At 39.8% G+C, this 19,624-nt stretch overlaps 2 protein-coding genes across 2 annotated transcripts; both read right to left on the bottom strand.

The window, feature by feature from the left end:
• acat2 (acetyl-CoA acetyltransferase 2) lies at nucleotides 1–10,358 on the bottom strand. Its single transcript, XM_020927613.2, has 9 exons — nucleotides 10,171–10,358; nucleotides 8,509–8,643; nucleotides 7,764–7,945; nucleotides 6,218–6,335; nucleotides 5,882–6,025; nucleotides 5,015–5,137; nucleotides 4,724–4,878; nucleotides 4,512–4,622; nucleotides 1–3,352 (listed from the first exon to the last, which is right to left on the bottom strand). The coding sequence occupies exons 1-9, from the start codon at nucleotides 10,217–10,219 to the stop codon at nucleotides 3,182–3,184; spliced, it is 1,188 nt and encodes a 395-aa protein (XP_020783272.1). The 5' UTR covers nucleotides 10,220–10,358; the 3' UTR covers nucleotides 1–3,181.
• Nucleotides 10,359–12,364: 2,006 nt separating this feature from the next.
• wtap (WT1 associated protein) lies at nucleotides 12,365–17,402 on the bottom strand. The gene is made up of 8 exons (XM_020927610.2): nucleotides 17,220–17,402; nucleotides 16,630–16,666; nucleotides 16,495–16,550; nucleotides 16,361–16,419; nucleotides 16,137–16,264; nucleotides 15,446–15,624; nucleotides 13,533–13,687; nucleotides 12,365–13,455 (listed from the first exon to the last, which is right to left on the bottom strand). Exons 2-8 carry the CDS (start codon nucleotides 16,657–16,659, stop codon nucleotides 12,854–12,856), a joined length of 1,209 nt encoding a protein of 402 aa, XP_020783269.1. The 5' UTR covers nucleotides 16,660–16,666; nucleotides 17,220–17,402; the 3' UTR covers nucleotides 12,365–12,853.
• Between the last annotated feature and the right edge of the window lie 2,222 nt (nucleotides 17,403–19,624).

Consider the following 19,624-nt stretch of genomic DNA (forward strand, 5'->3'; position numbering starts at 1 on the left):
TCTGTTTCATGTTATTTTATTGTACATAATTGAGGTTAGTAAGAAAAATACAAGATTTATTTCACTTGTGGCACTTTGCAGAGTTGGTCTAAACATTGAGAAATTACAGGAATGTTAAAATGCATGAAGGGTTAGTCACATAAATACAACATAACTACTGGGTTACAGATGACATAACATTGCATAGGTCTGCAGATTCAAGGAGAAAAGGGCAAGAAATATTTTATTCTGAGTCTGAGAAAACCAGAGAACATTTGGAAACATGCGGATGATGATTAGTAACTCTCAAAATCTGGAAAAACAGAAAACGGCTCAGTTTTCTTCATCTAAACACCTTTGTATTCTTTTTTCCTTTAATAAATTGCCCATTAACTTGTGTATTTATAATTTGTCTAACTTAATAAGAAATGAAAGATATTGTAGTGTTCCGTAATATTCAGCAGATAAAGTTACGACCAGCTGTCTGTAAGTGACATCGAAAACCCGCCGCTGCTAAGTCCACGGTTTAGTTGGTTAAAATCCCGTGACAGGATGTTAAAAACTGAGCTCAAAGAAAACATTTCAAAAACTGCTCAGTGTGTGAGGCAGCCACCACAAAATTAGTTCGATCTTTAATCATGTAAATCAGGGGTGTCCAAACTTTTTTCATCAAGGGCCACATTTCTAAACACAGACGAAGCAGAGGGCCGATCGAGGGCCATAGACTGGTGCTCAGTACAGAGAATAATTAAAATGTGCATGTTTAACACGTTAGAATGAACTGTATGTCTTTATTCATGCCAAGATCCTTAAAACCACACACTAAATATTAAATATTGGCTTTATCAAGGTAGATTTTCAAAAAACTTGCAGTAAAAAGTAAATTTTTCACTGATGCAAGGCAATTTGGGCCAATTCACCTGGAAGCCTGAGGGCCAAGAAAAATTGTCTGAGGGCCGCATTTGGCCCATGGGCCGTAGTTTGGACATGCCTGATGTAAATAATACACATTTGCTTAGAATTTTCAATGTTCAACAATATTCAGCAGATAAAGTTATGACCAGCTGTCTGTGACATCGAAAACCGCCACTGCTAAATCCATGGTTTTATCACATTCAAAGTGTCAGTAACTACACCGTAAGACGTCATCCGCACGTTTCCAGACGTTTTTTTTGGCGAATATAACATAAATAAAGCCCAATGAATTGGTCTTGTTCCTAAAAATTTACTGTGGATTATCTCTTTGAAAGCTCCGTGTAGTTCATTATTTGCTCCTGCCCCCATCTGAGAAAATGACATCGCGTTATTTCAACCTGGCAACCCGTTAAAAGCTTCTATTCACAATTACAAGTTATTTAAGAAGTTAAATTAAACTCTGTATGCATCACATTTAAAATAACATTCACTTTACTCCATATATAGCATTTTAATTAATCAGTAAAATAAGGTTTATGGCTTCACAACATTAGTTTGACTCAACAGTTATAAAGCCTTTAAGAGCGTTCAGCCTTCACGATGGACTCGGGATGTAACGATATCCAAATCTCACGGTACGATATTTACTGCGATACTTTGAAGAGGCTGATATAATTGTAGATGGGACACTTTTTTGCTTTTAAAATCCCTTGACAAGATTCTGGTGTGAATTATTTCCATCATAATCCCAAGAATTCAAGTAAAAAACATTTCTTCACGTTGTCTGCGCTGAAATGCATCATGGGATATGTAGTTCCCGATGTTTAAAAGCCGTTGCTACTGTAAAACCATGCATTTAAGCAAAGAAACTTATGATTCGATATATTGTGAGACTTTTGATGATACAATTTCACGATATTTCGGTTATCGTTACATCCCTAAAATGGACACAAACATTTCAAACCGCAGTTACATTAGAAGTAAGACAGGTCGAGCTACTTTTATGTATTGCTATAAGTAAAAGTTAAATCTTAAAGGTGTACTATGTCCTTTTATTGTAGAGCGTCCGCCACCTGCTCGTCTCCAATGTTTTGTCTTCAGTGATCTTCAGTAAATAGCATTAAAATTATCGATCTTTAAGTAGACAAGCCCACTTTTGGTAAGACTGCATGGTTTTCACTGTATTTTTTTTTTCTTTTCTTGGCAATAAAACATCTGTAGTTGAATAAATGCCAGATAAACTTATTGTGGAACGTTCCAGGTAGTCACATCCGCGGAACAAGCTGCGAAATCTTTAGCTAAATTCAAGTTGAGAGAAAAGCACAGGTATCTTTCCCTTCACAAATGCACGAAGCACAAATGCACGTTTCCCTAAATTCTATTAAAATAAAATCCGTGTATAATTCGTTTATTCATTTTTCAATATAAAACCAAAAATAAGAAAATGAAAAAAATACTATTTTCTTCATTATTTGTCTCCAAAACCAAAATGTAAAAAAACGATAATGATTTGTTTTTTCAGTTTTCACTTTTGTGGGAAAAAACGGATAACGGACGTTTCCCTTTTCCGTGACTTAAACTGCGATGCCGGACTGAACCAGGACTAAACCGGTTCCGGGACCAGACTGTGCTCGAGATTGGGACTGAGACCGATACTGAGATTGGGACCAGACGAGGACCAGACCGGGACTGAGACCGGGATTCAGACAGGGACCAGACCAGGACTGAAAATGGCTTAGTCATGGCTTAGTCCTGGTTTAGTCCTGGTTCAGTCCATATGCGGTGCAAAAGTCCAGCATCGCAGTTTAAGTCACAGAAACAGGAAATCCGTTTTTTTCCATTATTCATTTAAACACAAAATCAAAAACTTAAAAAATTAATCGTTATCAGTTTTTTCATTTTGGTTTTGGAGACAAATAATGAAGAAAATAGTTGTTTTTTCATTTTCTTAATTTTGGCTTTATATTGAAAAATGAATGAACGAATTATACACGAATTTATGTATGTCAGCGCCGCCGTGTTTGTTTTGGTTTGTTCAGCGCTGGTTTCTTTGCAAACACTTCAGGAGGAGCTGTTACACCTTTAAAACATTTATATATTCGATACTTGGTTGATACACTAAGCCACATTGAGCGTGAACCTGAGTAAAATCACGTTATTCCCGACAATTCCACAGTGAAGCAGCGTTACAGTAAACATAATTATCCCTCATTTTTGTAAACACATTTCCCAGTATTTCCCCGCACTCCCACGGCTGAAGTGCACATGCCCGTAGATGTTGGACGCGTTAGACGGTCTGGACGCACATGGCGATGCCCATCCCTCCTCCGATGCAGAGAGAGGCCACGCCCCTCTGCCCCCCGGTCCGCTGGAGGGCGTGGAGCAGCGTCACCAGCACCCGGCACCCAGACATGCCGATAGGGTGCCCCAGGGAGATGGCACCACCGCTCACGTTCACCTGGGAATGGACAAAGAAAAAAAGAGAAATAGCAAGGTGGTACTTTAATATGGAGAGCATTGAGTGAATGACAGATTTAGGCATTATTAAGGCATCTAGAATCTTTATAATTTAATTAAAACAGTATTAATAAATCTCTTATAACTCTTCTAAGTGCATAATTATTTTTCTATATTTCTATATTTATTTAATACTATTATATTTATTTTATTTTTCTAGCATATTTATTTAATTTTATATATATATATATATATATATATATATATATCATTTATTTTAGCATATTTTTTTTTATTTTTCTAGCATATTATATTTTAGAATAATATATTTATTTTATTTTTCTAGCATATTATACTTATTTTAGCATATATTTATTTTTTAATTTTTCTAGCATATTATTTCTATTTTACCATATTATATTTATTTTATTTTTTCAGCATATTATATTTATTTTATCATACTATATTTATTTTATTTTTCTATCATATTTTTATTTTATCATACTATATTCATTTTATTTTTCTAGGATATTATGTTTATTTTTCTATAATTTTTGTGGTAGCACTATTTTTTTAATGCACAGCGATCATGTTCAATTTGTAATGTTGTAATAAGATGGAGGCTTTAATATAAAGCCCCTTGTGTTTTTTTGCCTCTTCCGGCACCTAATTTTTTATCTAGTGTGTGTGTTTTTTTTATTGATATGTTATACGTGCAAAATTATTTATTTATTTTTATCAATAAAGTGTTATGGGTGTTTGGTTTTTTTTGAGAGAGAGAGAGAAATGCAGAATAAATGCATCGTGCAACAAAAAAATAATCGTTTGAATAATCATGATAATGATCTTTTCCATAATCAAGCAGCCCTACAACTACCACATCAAAACCTGAAACTAAAACTCAAACTAAACCAAATCTACATTAGACTGGGGCCAAACCATGACAAGTGTAACAATACATGTACTGCAGTGGGATTTCCTACAGAATAATTTAATTTAATCAAGCAAATGGACCACACACATGGATCGGCATGAACATAAAGATGACTTAACCCTGCTTTAGTTTAGACTTGGCTCTTTTTTAACATCTTGAAGTCTTTTTCCCAGTTCAGGACAATTTGTTTTTAAAGTTTTAAAGTCTATAACCAGAAGAATCTTACCTTATCCACATTCAGGCCAAGCTCTTTCACCACAGCGATGGACTGAGCAGCGAACGCCTCGTTGATCTCAAACAAGTCGACCTGCTCCAGCTTCCAGCCCGCCTTCTCAACCTGGAACATTCACAGTCAGACTCACTCAGTACGACAGACAGGAGGATTTCAGGAGTAGTAGTAGTAGTAGTAGTAGTAGTAGTAGTAGTAGTAGTTCTTACAGCCTTTCTGATGGCAGGTATGGGCCCTGTCCCCATGATGGAGGGGTCCAGTCCAGCCTGAGCCCAGGACACCACCCGGGCCAGAGGTTTGAGTCCTCGGCTCTGAGCCTCAGACTGACTCATGAGGACCACAGCTGCTGCTCCGTCATTTATACCTGAAAATCAGACACAAAACTGAGTGGAATGTGTTCAAAAGTGTTTCTGATAGATCTGTGAAATGGTTTTATTGTCAGTCCAAAATCGCCTGATATGAAATAAACTTCTACTAAAACATGAAAATGTGTTTGGTACCTGAAGCGTTGCCGGCCGTCACAGTCCCAGTGTTGTCTTTGATAAAACAGGGTCTGAGTTTGGACATAGTCTCCATGTTACTGCCATGTCGAGGGAACTCATCCACCTTCACCTCCACCGGACCTGCACACGGAGACAAACATGATAGAAACAGTAAAATTCTGGACAACTCAAAGAGAAGGAACCCAAACCCTTAACCGTAAAAACAATGACACAAAAAGCAATTGTTTATCAATTTAATGGAAGCTTTGTTTAACACCTTTATACATGATTTTTGTAATATATTTTTATTATTTTGTACTTTTTATAGTCCACATCCATAGACATAATAAGATAAACCCACAGCGTTCAGCTCCAGTCAAATGAGGCTCGCGATGCAAACGGTTACGGGAGCAAATTTAGATCCAGGCTCTATGTTATGAATAGGATTTTTTGACGGACAAAACAGCAAAAAAAACAACAACCCCAGGATCATGTAGAGTAGATTAAAATGAACATTTTAAGACCAAAATGATGAGGCTCACAGCAGCATTTATAGAGGAAGGGGTGACAATATTCCAATGTAAGTCAATCGGAGCCAGAGTCAGAAGGAGCCGGAAGAGTCTGCACGCGAACTTCATGTTTCGAACGTTGCAGCTAGTGCATAATATACAGTCTATGTTCACATCCAAATATGCATTCTTTTAATTTAATTTAAAATGAATGGTAAATCAATAAATGGATAACATGCTGAAAATATATTATATGTAAATAAATATATTTTATAGTATATATTGCTCAGCATACACTTTTATTTAATTTATCTATAACGTAACTCAATCACTCAGAATCATGCTGCTAGATCAAAATGGCTGCAGATGACCTCACCTTTCCGCGACGGGACCAGAACCGGGACTATCTCTGGATCAAAGTGTCCGGCCTTCTGCGCAGCCTCAGTCCTGTTCTGAGACTGAACCGCGAACTTATCCTGCTCCTCCTTCGTCACGCCCCACTGCTTCGCTACGTTCTCCGCTGGAAAACAGATTCGACAAAAGCATTACAATTCATTAACAGACTTTAGATATATGCCATTTATCCATATAATTTAAGTGACTGCACCTGATTTTTTCATGTAATAAAGTACAATTGGGTTTGGTCAGATTTATTTTCTGTGTTTAAGGCAGGTGAAAATCAGGTACAGCTCTTTTGTTTCACATTTGGCACCTGTTATTCCCATGTGGTAGTTGTGGAACGCGTCCGTCAAACCGTCCGCCACCATCGAGTCCTGCAGTGAGGCGTCGCCCATCTTCACTCCAGCTCTCATCTGGACTGTGTGAGGGGCCTGGGGCAAGAAGAAACATTATTTACAATTTAAAAAAAAAAATCAATTTAACATAATATACATAAAAATACAGACAGAGGAACTCATTCTCCAAAAGGTTTCTACAGCACTGCTCAAACAGGGAAAGATACAGGACTATAGTCATAATATAATACTCCCTACAACTGTACAACAACTCATCTTTATGTAACAGATAATACTCCCTACAACTGTACAACCACTCGCCCTTATGTAACAGATAATACTCCCTACAACTGTACAACTCACCCTACGTAATAAATAATGCTCCCTACAACTGCGCATCAACTCACCCTTATGTAACAGATAATACTCCCTACAACTGTTCTACAACTCACCCTTATGTAACTGATAATACTCCCTACAACTGTACTACAACTCACCCTTATGTAACTGATAATACTCCCTACAACTGTACTACAACTCACCCTTATGTAACTGATAATACTCCCTACAACTGTACTACAACTCACCCTTATGTAACTGATAATACTCCCTACAACTGTACTACAACTCACCCTTATGTAACAGATAATACTCCCTACAACTGTTCTACAACTCACCCTTATGTAACTGATAATACTCCCTACAACTGTACTACAACTCACCCTTATGTAACTGATAATACTCCCTACAACTGTACTACAACTCACCCTTATGTAACTGATAATACTCCCTACAACTGTACTACAACTCACCCTTATGTAACTGATAATACTCCCTACAACTGTATGACAACTCACTTTGTAACAGATAATACTTCCTACAACTCCTCCTTATGTAACAGATAATACTCCCTACAACTGTACAACTCACCCTATGTAATAAATAATGCTCCCTACAACTGCGCATCAACTCACCCTTATGTAACAGATAATACTCCCTACAACTGTATGACAACTCACTTTGTAACAGATAATACTCCCTACAACTGAACAACCACTCGCCCTTATGGAACAGATAATACTCCATACAACTCCTCCTTATGTAACAGATAATACTCCCTACAACTGTACAACAACTCAGCCTTATGTAACAGATAATACTCCCTATAACAACTCACACTTATGTAACAGATAATACTCCCTACAACTCCTCCTTATGTAACAGATAATACTCCCTACAACAACTCACACTTATGTAACAGATAACCCTATGTCCTGTCAATCATTCTAGCATTTTTGCACTGTTTTCTTATGACTTCTTGTATTTATTACTTATTTTTCTATTTTATTTTGACTTTGTGTGACCTGTTTGCTTTTTTGCTACTTATTTAGAATTTATTATTACCATTTATATTTTTGCTCTTTGTTATTATATTATATTGTGATGTGTGGATCAATACAGTTTGTCTAAGTCTAAGTCTAGTACGTCTCCTTTAAGTGTCTCCTGGTTGACCGAATGTCTGACCCGGCTCATGCTCTCCATCCCTCCGGCCACCACCACAGAGGCCTCCCCCGCCTGGATGGACTGAGCCCCCAGACACACGGCTTTGAGTCCAGAGCCACAAACCATCTGACAGCTCCAGGCCGGGACCGCGTAGGGGATACCGGCCCCGACGCTGGCCTGCCGCGCCGGGTTCTGACCGCTACCTGAACACACGCAAAAAAAAAAAAAAAAAGTGCAGAAATGTTTAAGAATGTTTAAAATGCCAAAATGGAACAGGTACAGGTAAGTGTTGGACTAGATGTAAACCGAGTCACCCAAACCCGTATTGAGAGTAACGTGTATGTACTAGACAGGTGACAAGTAATCAGCTCATTTTGAAAACATGAAATGGAAGCAAATACCCTTACAGTGAAAAAGTGGAAGGAGAGAATGTTGGAGAGAGTGCGCTTTTGGTTTGATACGATATATTTCAAACTGTTTTGCTATAGTTAAAAAAAATTATGTCTAAATCAAGGCTGTGATACGAAAAAATCTTTGTTAAATCAATATAAAACACAATATTACTCCACATATTACTTACAAAGAGGACACAGATATAACAATCACAGAGACCCATTTGTGAGCCTTACAGTGTCTTTTAGTGACATTTTCAGATCATTATCATATTGTGAGTTTAACAAGAGTCTCATTAAATTAGTCTGAATGTAACCAGGACTAAAACAGCCCCTGGTTTGGCTCTGGGGCTCCGGAGTGGACCTGAAAATACCTGCAGTGAGGACATGTCCCATGATGACCTCAGAGACGTCCCCCGGTTGGACTCCCGCCCTCTTCAGAACGTCCTTCATGACCACTGTCCCCAGCTCATGGACAGGCACGCTGGACAGGGAGCCATTCAAGCACCCTGGGAGATACAACACGATTCAAAACAATGAAAAATAAATCATAAAGTAAGATAAGAATAGTAAGCAGAGGTGGCGACCTGCAAGTCATGACTTGGACTCGAGTCAGACTTCAGTCACTATTTTTAGGACATGAGACTTGACTTGATAAAATGGACAAAGACTTGGGACTCGACTTGGACTTGAAGGTCACTGACTTGGGACTTGACTTGGACTTAGGGCCTGTGACTTGAGAAAACTTGAGAAGCACTTTTAAATCTGAATTCTTTCTATTCTGACCGTAATGATTCACTCCAAGATCTTGTCAAAACATTTAAAAAGGAAAAATTTACATTTCTACAACATTTATATACTCATATATAAATATACTATGATTTTTTTTAAGTACAATTTAGTTTAAAATTCATATAAATTGCAAAAATCTAAACTATACTTACATACTTTAAAGACTTGAAATGACTTGAAGCTCAAAGCAGACGACTTAGGACTTGACTTGGATTTATGGAACAGTGACTCGGGACTCAACTTGGACTTGCCTTTATTAGACTTGGGGCTTGACTCGGACTTGAGGTCAAACACTTGAGACTTACTTGAGACTTGCAAAACAACAATTTTGTCCCACGTCTGATAGTAAGTATGTAAAAAAGTAAGATGTATTTAAAAATTAAATGTAGACTATATAATTCTTTACATAAACTATAGAAAAAAAACAACCAGACATTCCTATTTACCCAGGACAGTCCCAGTTTTGAGCCCTGTGTCCCCTGTCCCTGCAGATTTATCCAAAACCATTAATGTGTCCCAGTTTTATACAAGAAATGTCCCAGTTGTCCCTATTTTTAACCAGTTTGATCCCTGCCAACAGTAAAGAGAGGCATAAACTATCATTTGTTTAGATAAAATACAAAAAAGCTGCTTAAAAATGACAAAAACACAAAGAAAATGTGACTATAATGCCTTAATAATAATGTTCCTTAATTACGCACTCGAGTCACAATTTTATTATTATAAACCACCACAAAATCTTGGTGAACAAAGATTATATTTTCATAACAATAATAATTTAACACGAATAAATGCCAAATACAGTAAATTAATTAATAAAAGTATCAAATTCCCCAATGTAAATAGAAAGACTTCGCCTCTTTTCGTGACCCCTTCGCGACACTTTACGTCTGGCCAATCACAGGCGGCTCGCGCTGTGTCGCACTATGACTCTCGGCCATTCAGAGCCCGAGTTAGACCTGCGGCTCAGCAGGCAGCCAATCAGAGCCCGAGTTAGACCTGAGGCTCAACAGGCAGCCAATCAGAGCCCCGCATGACACGGCGTACTTGTCTTCAATTAACCACATTAACGCGATGAATGAAAAGCAGCAGATTTTGGTTATTTTGATAAACTGTTTTAAATAAATAATAGGAAGAACGTGGTGCAGGAAATAGTAACTGAAAACGACGTTAAAAGCAATTTTGTGTGTGAATTCCGTACGTAAATGACAAAAACATGCGGTAAAAAGACGTGTTTTCGTTACCAATCGGTGTCCGCGCGGCAGAGACGATGACCACGGGCTCGGAATTCATTTTGGTGTAAGTCTGTGGAGTCTTTCACGTGCAGAGCCTGTAGTGTCCAGGTAATGTCCCGTAATGTCCCTGTCCTGTGTCCAGTGTCCACAGTGAAGGAGCTGCCTGACAGGACCAGGACAACTCAGCGTGAGGAGTGACGTGGAACCCTAGAGAGAGTACGTCAACTGCCGGCGCGAAACAGGCCGCCATTTTGGGACTGTAGGAAGTGTTGCATTTTGGCGAGTATGTCCACTGTACATTTATATCAAAGTAATTCAATGTAGCGACAGGAGTGTTTTTGAATAAAAGAAATCTGAACTAGATATACTCTTTGTGTTTACTTTACAAATTTTACCTTAAAGGCCCTGCGCCTGATTTGTTTCCATGTACTTGAACACACTTAGACTTATTTTACAGTGGACTCACTTTGTCACTGCATCCAACAGATCAGTGTGTGGATGCAAAACAACTTTCTCCAGCTAAACTCTGACAAGACTGAAGTCATAGTGTTTGGTCCACAGAAACAAAGGGACAGTGTCAGCATCACCTCCAGTCTCTCTCTCTAAAACCTTCAAATCAGGCAAGAAATCTAGGGGTAATAATGGACTCAGACTTGAACTTTAACAGCCACATCAAATCAATAACATCTGCAGACTTTTATAATCTAAAAACATTGCAAAAATCAAAGGTTTACTGTCTAAATCAGACTTGGAGAAACTTACCCTTGCGTTTGTCTCCAGTAGGTTAGATACTATAATGTTGTGCTCACTGGTCTCTCCAAACGAGCTGTGAGACGCTGCAGAACATCCAGAACGCTGCAGCTCGGGTCCTTACTCAAACTAGGAAGTACGAGCACATAAGTCCTGTGCTCAGGTCTCTGCACTGGCTCCTGTGGCTCAGAAAATAGACTTTTAAAGCAGCTCTGCTTGTACAAGTGTCTCCATGGCCCGAGCACCAAAGTCCATCTGTGACATGTTAGTGTCATATGAACCATCTCACACTCTGAGGAGCTCAGGGACCGGCCTCCTGCTGGTGCCCAGAGTCACGACTAAACACGGGGAGTCAGCGTTTCAGGTTCATGCAGCTAAAACCTGGAACAGTCTGAACATGTGAGACAGGCCTCTTCTGTGATGCTGTTTAAATTCAGGCTCAAAACGGTTCTGTTTAACTGTGCATAAAACTGAAAGGTTTTTATTCTGCACTTTTCTCTCTAATTTATGTAATTAAAGTCTCTTAGCTCACACATCACAATGTAATATAATATAATAACAAAGAGCAAAAATATAAATGGTTGAAATAAATTCTAAATAAGTAGCAAAATATAGTAAGAGACAGGTGTCAAATAAGACATAATTATATAAATGTAAATATACAATAAAAATAAACTAGAAAGATAAGTAGTAAAATATAAAATCACAGCTTTATACAAGAGGTCATAGAAAGACAGTGCAACTATGACATGATTGACAGGACATAGGGTTAGGGTGAGTTGTTGTACAGTTGTAGGGAGTATTACCTGTTACATAAGGGTGGTCCAGAAATAGCATATAAAATTTTTATCAGCTGCGTACAATTTGCATTTAATTAAAAAGTGTTTATAAATCATATTCTTAGTATTGGCAAAACTCTGCTCTGGCCTGAAAAAGCAATTATAAACTTACTGCAGTGAATAATTAGGATTCTCAACATTTATAAAGGTAGGTGAGGAATGACTTTGGACCACTGTGAACTGTCTAAAAGGGTAGATTAAGTCATCACGGTTATAAATAATTTAATAACATTTCATAAAACACACATCAAATTTAACAGATCAGATTAAAGTAGTTACAATTATAAATGGAGCTAATTATTGGTTTCCATGACTTTGAAAATAACCTACAGTCCAAACATGGCCGCCGGGATTCATTATTCACAAATCTTCTCTAGTGTGATTATAATCTGTCCTGATGGTACAAGGAGCTACTTCTTGAAATGCAGCACCACCTTGTGTTAAGGAGGTCAATTATATTTCAGAGAGTTGTAGAAGTAAAGTTACATAAAGTTACATGACTAAAATTACTCTACAAAAGTACATACGTTTTATTTTCATCTTAATTTTAACAAAACACTTGTAGAACATGTATAGTTTATTGTGCCATTGTTTCCCGAATCAGAGCACATTAGTAGTATTAAAATTCTTTATTTGGTCAGTACATGTAGAGGACTTAAGTCAGAATAATATGAACATCGCATATAGCTACGCACAACTGAACAGAATTTTTTGAACATAGTTTTTCTCTGAATGTAAAATTCAAATGGCATTAAAAAAAAAAAAAAAAATCTGGTCAACAACGTCATCTGAAAATGGCCTTGCATTTATTGAACCTACTGTAATTCAAAACAGTTTGACAAGTTACAACAGATGATGCATGATCTGTGTCAAGAGCTCAAACAATAACAGGAGACGTGCGCAGAGAAACGTCAGAATCAAACTAGTTTAAATTAGACTTACTTCCACTCAAGTCAAATCGAACATGAACCCATTTTAAATATCACCGTTTAGCAACACAAACCTGACTGGCTCACAGTAGGCAGGGGAACAAGGGTGAGAACAAAACATGTTGGGACTTGTAGCCTTGTTTTGATAGTATAAAAGGTACATGATGAAGTGGATTACAAAAGCGAGGAGTCTCCAGTGCCCGAGTCCAGGCCGTTGTGGGCGTGTCTGGAGCCTGCAGTCCGGGTGGCCCGGCTCAGGGCCTTGTCCTCGTGGGGGTCGGTGGTGGAGTCTGTATCGTTGGAGTGTTGGGTCAGTGACGTCTCACTGCCTGTGGGAGAGTCCACGCTCTCGTAGCCCGCACTCAGCTGGGCCCTGGCTGCAGTCTGACCCCCTGCCTCCTCTGAGTGATTGGACAGTTTGCTCTCAGCTTCTCCGGGGCTGGACACGTTGGGGGACATGGGGAAGTCCTCCTCTGTGCTGCTCACCTCCCTGTACAGGCTGGGCGTGGTGGTCTCGCTCCTCTGTGAAGAGTTCCCGTTGCTTGGTCCGTTGGACACCCTGTAGTCTTTGCCCACAGGTTCATTGGGAGTACTGGGCTGCTCCGGAGCAACTGGCTCTTTGGAGGCACACAGTGAAGTCCTGCTGGGCCCAGCCGCGCTGCCCTGTGCCTGGGACAGTAGCTGTCGGCTCTCCTTGAGTTGCTGCTGCAGCACCAGGATGGTGCTCTGCATGCCCTCCACCTCCTCGTCCAGCTGGATGATGAAGTCGTTGAGCTCTGAGGACACAAAGCCGATACTTAAAAGTAAAGGCAAAGGTATTTAATATTAGTAAAAGAGGAGACTTCAGACTCACCATCCTGGCTGCTCTTGAGCTCCTCGCTGTACTTCTTCTGCAGGGCCAGCTCCGCCTCCAGCTGAGCGATGCGGCCCTGGGACAGCTGCCTCCCCAGCTCCTGGTTCTCCTGGATCAACATTCGACACTTGGCCATCAGCTTCTTCCCCGTTTGGCTGCAAGGGAAATAAAGCTCACATCACAGGGTGAAGCACACCGCACACAGAAGGCTCCCTCTCCTCAGAACACAATTACACCATTTACAAATCAACTTCCAGTACAATTTCAAAGACAATGTTAACCAGCAACACCCTGATGCTGCGTTACACACCGCTAAGATCCAGGAACACAGCTTAAGCACTTATACAAACTATTTTATCTGTATGTTCAAGTTCTCAGTTATTACAGGGACTATAAGTAAAACGCTCCGTAAACAACAACCTTTTGTCATTTTACCTTAACATTAAGTGGTTTCACAAGTAAAGATTAAAACCAGCCAGGAAAACAAAGCATGAACTAAAACTGAAGCACTATGTTCTATTTAGCACTAATAATAATAATAATAATAATAAATGAGATTTATGTAGCGCTTTTTTGGACACTCAAAGACGCCTAGTATCATTTCAGCAAAGCACTAGAAATAATAACATTAACTTTCAACATAGCAAAACAAAGACAAATATTTGCACTTTTTTTACACATAAACCAAGATGCGTTTAAGAGTGAGCAAACCTAAGAACACAACACTTCTGTTTTTGCTACATGAGCTAATGCTGCAGCCTCTGGAGGCCCCTGGTTACAGGAAAACACTCATGACAGTCACTTGGCCAAAGGGTTTTAAAAAGGCACAAAGTGATTTAAATAGGATTTGTCTTTCAGCCAGGAAGAGTGAACTGAAGTTTAACCAAGATGATATTCTAAAAACAATGCTAAAGTACACGTCATAAATGAAAGTGGAGGCCATAGTAACTTGAGAATTGTGGCTAATGTTTCCTAGTTGTGTTCTGTGCTGCGCTGTACACAACAGTGTGCTGCTTTAGTTAAGTAACAGCTGAGGGAGGAAATCAGGTCAATGACAAACACAGTGAAAGATACATTTGCAGACTTTACATGAACTTGTTAAACATGTGGATTCACAAGTAGAAAACAGGACTCTCCACACCTACAGCAGTGGGTTTTACATCATCAAATTAGGCCAAAGCACAACTTTGTTTTGAGACTCAAACTCTCCAAAACCAATGATAATGTTCAACACACTGCAATAAGTGTCTGTTTGAGAGAAACAAGAGAAAGAGCAAATGAAATGCAATCAAAAGAAAGTCACAAAATAAAACATGTAAATTGACTCTACCGTGAGCGGCCCCGAGACCCTCAGGTCTGAACCGGTCCTTTGTGGACCACAGTCTTAGCAGTTTCTACCGAGTCTTCCCCCCGAAGTCTTAGCTTTACTCCTAGAACTGTCCTCACGTTTAACACTAGAGTCTTTACAGCTGTGTGTGTGCTGTGATCCACAGTTACTGTCTTATTGTCTTTATTAGGCTCGGGGTGCCCCCTGCCTGCCCCCCCTCCACCTTACCCCCCTATAGTATGTGAATGTCACTTTGAGCTGCGGGGGCGGGGGGCGTGTCCGTCCAGAGACCACCTCTCTCTTCAGAACAGTGCACACTCCTTGGACTCGGCCGCTGAGGCGTACGTGGGAGAGCTGAAACACAATGTCACCTGACCATACTGTCTCTCACCGTACCGTATTATGTGATATGTAGCTGGACAATAGAAAAACATGGCGCTGCTGTCTCTGTGTAAAGTCTGAGTCTCGGTGAGTACAGCGCTCAGCCGTGCCCCTCACCATTGTCCTGCATGGCTGCAGTGAGTGAGAGTGGGGGCGTGACAACATCTTGGCTTTCTGAGGATGGGGTTATTTTGATTGTCTTTACCTATCAGGTGTAAATTTCCAGGCACTCAGTTCATTTTGGGCCTGCTCCAGTTTGTCTTTAGTCTGTTCCAGTTCAGTCTTCATTTTGAGGAAAACTAAGTTGATGGCAGGGTCCACCATGGCCGACCGCAGTTGGGCTGCACTGGGCTGCTGGACTTGCTTGAGGTACTGGATTTGAGTCTGTTGAAGAAATAAAGTGTTAGTGGTCAGAATGACTATGATAAAACCACATTTATACCGTCTGTAGACTTAAGTCATCTTTTGTGTAGGTCAAATGATCATACATGTTTACACACCACAGGTAAACAGTATGAAAATGAGCTTTGACACACAATGACAGCAGTGTCTGTGTGCGCGTGAGGTCCGGCTGTGTGTGGAAATCTGATGTTTTTCTTTGGCCTTCAGTGTGTTGACCTCAGACGCCCTCAGAATAACATGTGCACCATAATTCCAGAGGCTCTACTCTGCAGCGTCTTTGATAAGAACAGTGAACCCTTTGGCCTAAATAGTAGTGCAACACTAAAAAGCACTGATGCATAATGTTTTACATGAACAATGCATTATGCAAAGCTTGCTGTGTTTAGCATAGACTGCAAAAAGTCTGAACTAGCCATATGCAAATTTTGGATAAACACGTTTGACAAAGGTTGTCCACACAGAAACACACTAGAATCTCTGAGATAGATACATACTGTGCACTCCTGCATCTCCTGCTCCTTGGTGGCCAATCTCATGACCAGGATGTTCTCCCTCCGAGCAGACTCCTGCTGCTGCTGCTTCAGCTTCTCCTCTGACTCCTTCAGTCCGGGCACATCATTAGCTGAAGCAGGCCAGGGGTCAACAAAGCAGCACATCAGTACAGAATGACTAAATAAAAGGCAGTCAGAAAAGTGATGCATGAATAGAAGATACTTACAGCACAAATCTGCATATTTAGCCTCCAGTGCCTGGAGATAGGACTCATGTTGTTTCCATCTGACAGGAGGAAAAGAAAGACATTAATTGTACATCTAAAAACAGCTCATATTTCTTCACAGCTTGTGTAAGTACCTCGTACATAGTTCCTCTCTGGTCAGCGTCTTCATGTCGGATTCATTGAGGCGAACCTGGAAAAATAATAATCGATATTTAAACCACTTTGTAATGATTAATGAATAATCTTTGATATTCAGTATGTGCACGTACCTTCTTGGGCAGTGGCTCCTCGTTGGTCATGGTAGACCTTTAGAAGAGAAAAGGACACAGAAGTCAGACATGTGTTGTGCTTGTTCACTGCATCATGTTCAGCGGTGACGTGCGGACTCCACGTTGTTGGACAAACAAGACAAATCAACTCGGATAAATGAAAAGCCGTGCCAGTTTATCTCACGAATGCCATCTTAAATCAAATAACAGTGAGGAGTCAGTAATACGCCAGCCTCTTCCATAAAAACATGTGAACCTTCTGTTTCAATGGGCGCCGCTGAGCCTGTCCGCTGGTGTGGCGTGCAACAGCAGCTGCCACGACAGAACCGAGCCAACCGACAGTTTAAACCTCTTAATACCGCCTTAAAACAAACACTTTGAGCTAAACCACACGCCCTTTGCAGTACCAGATGGAATAAACGCTCTCCCCGGGTGCAAATGTTGTCAGTCCGCGGGTCTCGCCTCTGTTTTCTGCTTCTTGTTACCACAAAATGGCGGTGAAGGAAGCGACTCCCTCCCTCGCGCTCCTTCCCTGACCTAGCGCGCTCTTGGCTGCGGAGGACGGGCCCGCACGCTGCCCGGGCGCTTACCTGCTGCGTTAAATCGGGTGTTTCCAAAATCAAAAGGCGCGTATAGTTCCGTACAGGGTGTAAAGTCGCAGAAAAGGGGTCGATGGAGGGTAGATTCACGTATTGTAGCGTAGGCGCGGCTTGTTCCCGATCATGTTTCTGCGAAGCGCTGCGCTGCGGATCCGGGCAGAGAGCGCAGAGGGCGGACACACCACTCACTCTACTGGGGTCCCCCCGGAGACAAATTCATAACTTCGCCGCTTTTAATTTCTCTTCTATTTTAACCATATTACTGTTTTATGAAAATATATTAAAATTTTAGTTTGAATTAACAGATTAAAAAGCGGTTTTGCGTTTTCCGCTAATGACCATCTGTTCCACTAACAATCTTTACTACGTTGCTTTCACGCAGCTCAGCAACGTTCACGTGATTTTAAACTATTTTCAAATTTTAACACAATTTCTCCCTTATTTGTGCTTTAAATGTACTTAAAATACGACGTGTATTCAAATTCTGAAAATTTTGGCACATTTTTATTTTCTTTTAATATTTACGAATCAAACGCACTTACAAAACTCAGGGGGATTAAACTATAAAAAAATATACAATCAACAGTTATATTTTGAGACGTACATAATTACGCAAAAATTTTGTAAAAGTTTTTCATATTTTGAAAAGCAATGCATCATTAAAAAGACAAATGTGGATTCGTAAAATATGCAATAGGTTATTTAGCAGCTTGAACTCCCCTATGTATCCACATGGTACGGTCCCAGGCCACAGCCTACCATAAATAATAGAACGGTAGATGTCGCATTGACTACCGCGGTCTATTAGAACGAATAGGTCAACGAAGCTGCCATCTTGGTACAGGAGTAACGCGGCTTTAAATAAGGCGATATCAGTATTTACCACAGACCAAGTACCAGTTTCTCTCGCTCTCTCAAGTCCAAGATTAGTCCTGGTTCAGTCTTGGTTCAGTCCTGGTTTAGTCCTGGTTTACTCCTGGTTTCAGTCAGTCTGGGTTCAAAACACAACATTTACTATCATAGGCCTATAGAATAAAATCTTATGAAATGTTATGTCTTGCTCTTTTGTCTTCTTATGTTGCTCGTTTGGCATCTTCGCTCGCTGATATTGTACGGTGACCAGATTTTCTAAATAAAAAAAACTGTGACGTTCTCGGTTTGAGGTGGTTTGTAATAATAAAATTGTGAAATAAGTGCATAATTATGGAAAACATGAATCAGTATAGTCACATTTTCTTTATGTTTTGGTCATTTTTAAGCAGCTTTTCTGTGTTTTAAAATCAAAAATAGAAACATTTCTTGTATAAAACTGGACAAATAAGTAGTTTTGGATAAATCTGCTGGGACAGGGGACACAGGGCTCAAAACTGGGTCTGTCCCTGGTAAATAGCGGCGTCTGGTCACCAGTGTTGGGAAGGTGACTTTTAAAATGTATTCCCCTACAGATTACAGATTACATACCCCAAAATGTAGTTTTTGTAACGTAATCCATTAAATTACTTAAAGTGAGTAATGTAATCTGAATACTTTGGATTACTTGCTGTAGAGAAGCAAAGACGAGGATATCGTAACATAAGATGGTTTGTTTGCAAAAAGAAAATAAAAAGCCCAGACTTTACTTAACCAGATTAAAAATATTATTGATAGAAGACGGGGAGGAGACACTTTAATCCTGTTAAATCCTGATTTAGTCCTGGTTTTAGACCTGTTTTAGACCTGGTTTAGGCTTGGTTTAGACCTGGTTTAGACCGGGTTTTAGACCTGTTTTAGATCTAGTTTAGACCTGGTTTTAGTCCTGGTTTAGATCTAGTTTAGACCTGGTTTAAGTCCTGGTTTAGTCCTGGTTTAGACCTGTTTTTAGACCTGGTTTAGACCTGTTTTAGACCTGGTTTAGATCTAGTTTAGACCTGGTTTTAGTCCTGGTTTAGACCTGGTTTAGATCGAGTTTACATGTAGTTTAGACCTGGTTTTAGTCCTGGTTTAGTCCTGGTTTAGACCTGGTTTAGATCTGGTTTAGATCTAGTTTAGACCTGGTTTAGTTTCCGGCAATGAGTGGAATTACTTAAACTAAAAAAAAAAAAAAAAAAAAAAAGGGATATAGCCCAAAACGTGAAAACAGGAAAATCCCGCCGTGTAATCCATTTATTTCAACAAAGTAACTGTAATCCAATTACCACTCACTGAAACAGTAACTGTAACCGAATACAGTTACTCATAACTCACTCTGATTACGTAACTCTGGTACATGTAATCTGTTACTCCCCAACACAGCTCTGGTCACTTTATGATACTGTGAAAAACTTTACCTAAAACCAGGGAAGTCCAGTACCAAGATGGCGGCGGTATTGACGCATGACAGGAAGCTGAACGCGACATCTACGTCTCTGTATGTCCTG

This window comes from Boleophthalmus pectinirostris, unplaced genomic scaffold (assembly GCF_026225935.1).
Source record: "Boleophthalmus pectinirostris isolate CB_2022bp ecotype Guang Dong unplaced genomic scaffold, ASM2622593v1 HiC_scaffold_13, whole genome shotgun sequence".
NCBI classification, from domain to species: Eukaryota; Metazoa; Chordata; class Actinopteri; order Gobiiformes; family Gobiidae; genus Boleophthalmus; species Boleophthalmus pectinirostris.

Coding starts and splice junctions, on each gene's coding strand:
- wtap (XM_020927610.2), bottom strand. CDS start 16,659: ATGACCAACGAGGAGCCACTGCCCAAGAAG. Junction 13,688..15,445: donor TGGAAATTTACACCTGATAG/GTAAAGACAATC, acceptor TTTCCCTTGCAG/CCAAACGGGGAAGAAGCTGA. Junction 13,456..13,532: donor GCTCAAGAGCAGCCAGGATG/GTGAGTCTGAAG, acceptor TTGTGTCCTCAG/AGCTCAACGACTTCATCATC.
- acat2 (XM_020927613.2), bottom strand. CDS start 10,219: ATGAATTCCGAGCCCGTGGTCATCGTCTCTGCCGCGCGGACACCGATT. Junction 6,336..7,763: donor GGATGGAGAGCATGAGCCGG/GTCAGACATTCG, acceptor TTCTTGCCCCAG/GCCCCTCACACAGTCCAGAT. Junction 6,026..6,217: donor CTACCACATGGGAATAACAG/GTGCCAAATGTG, acceptor TCTGTTTTCCAG/CGGAGAACGTAGCGAAGCAG.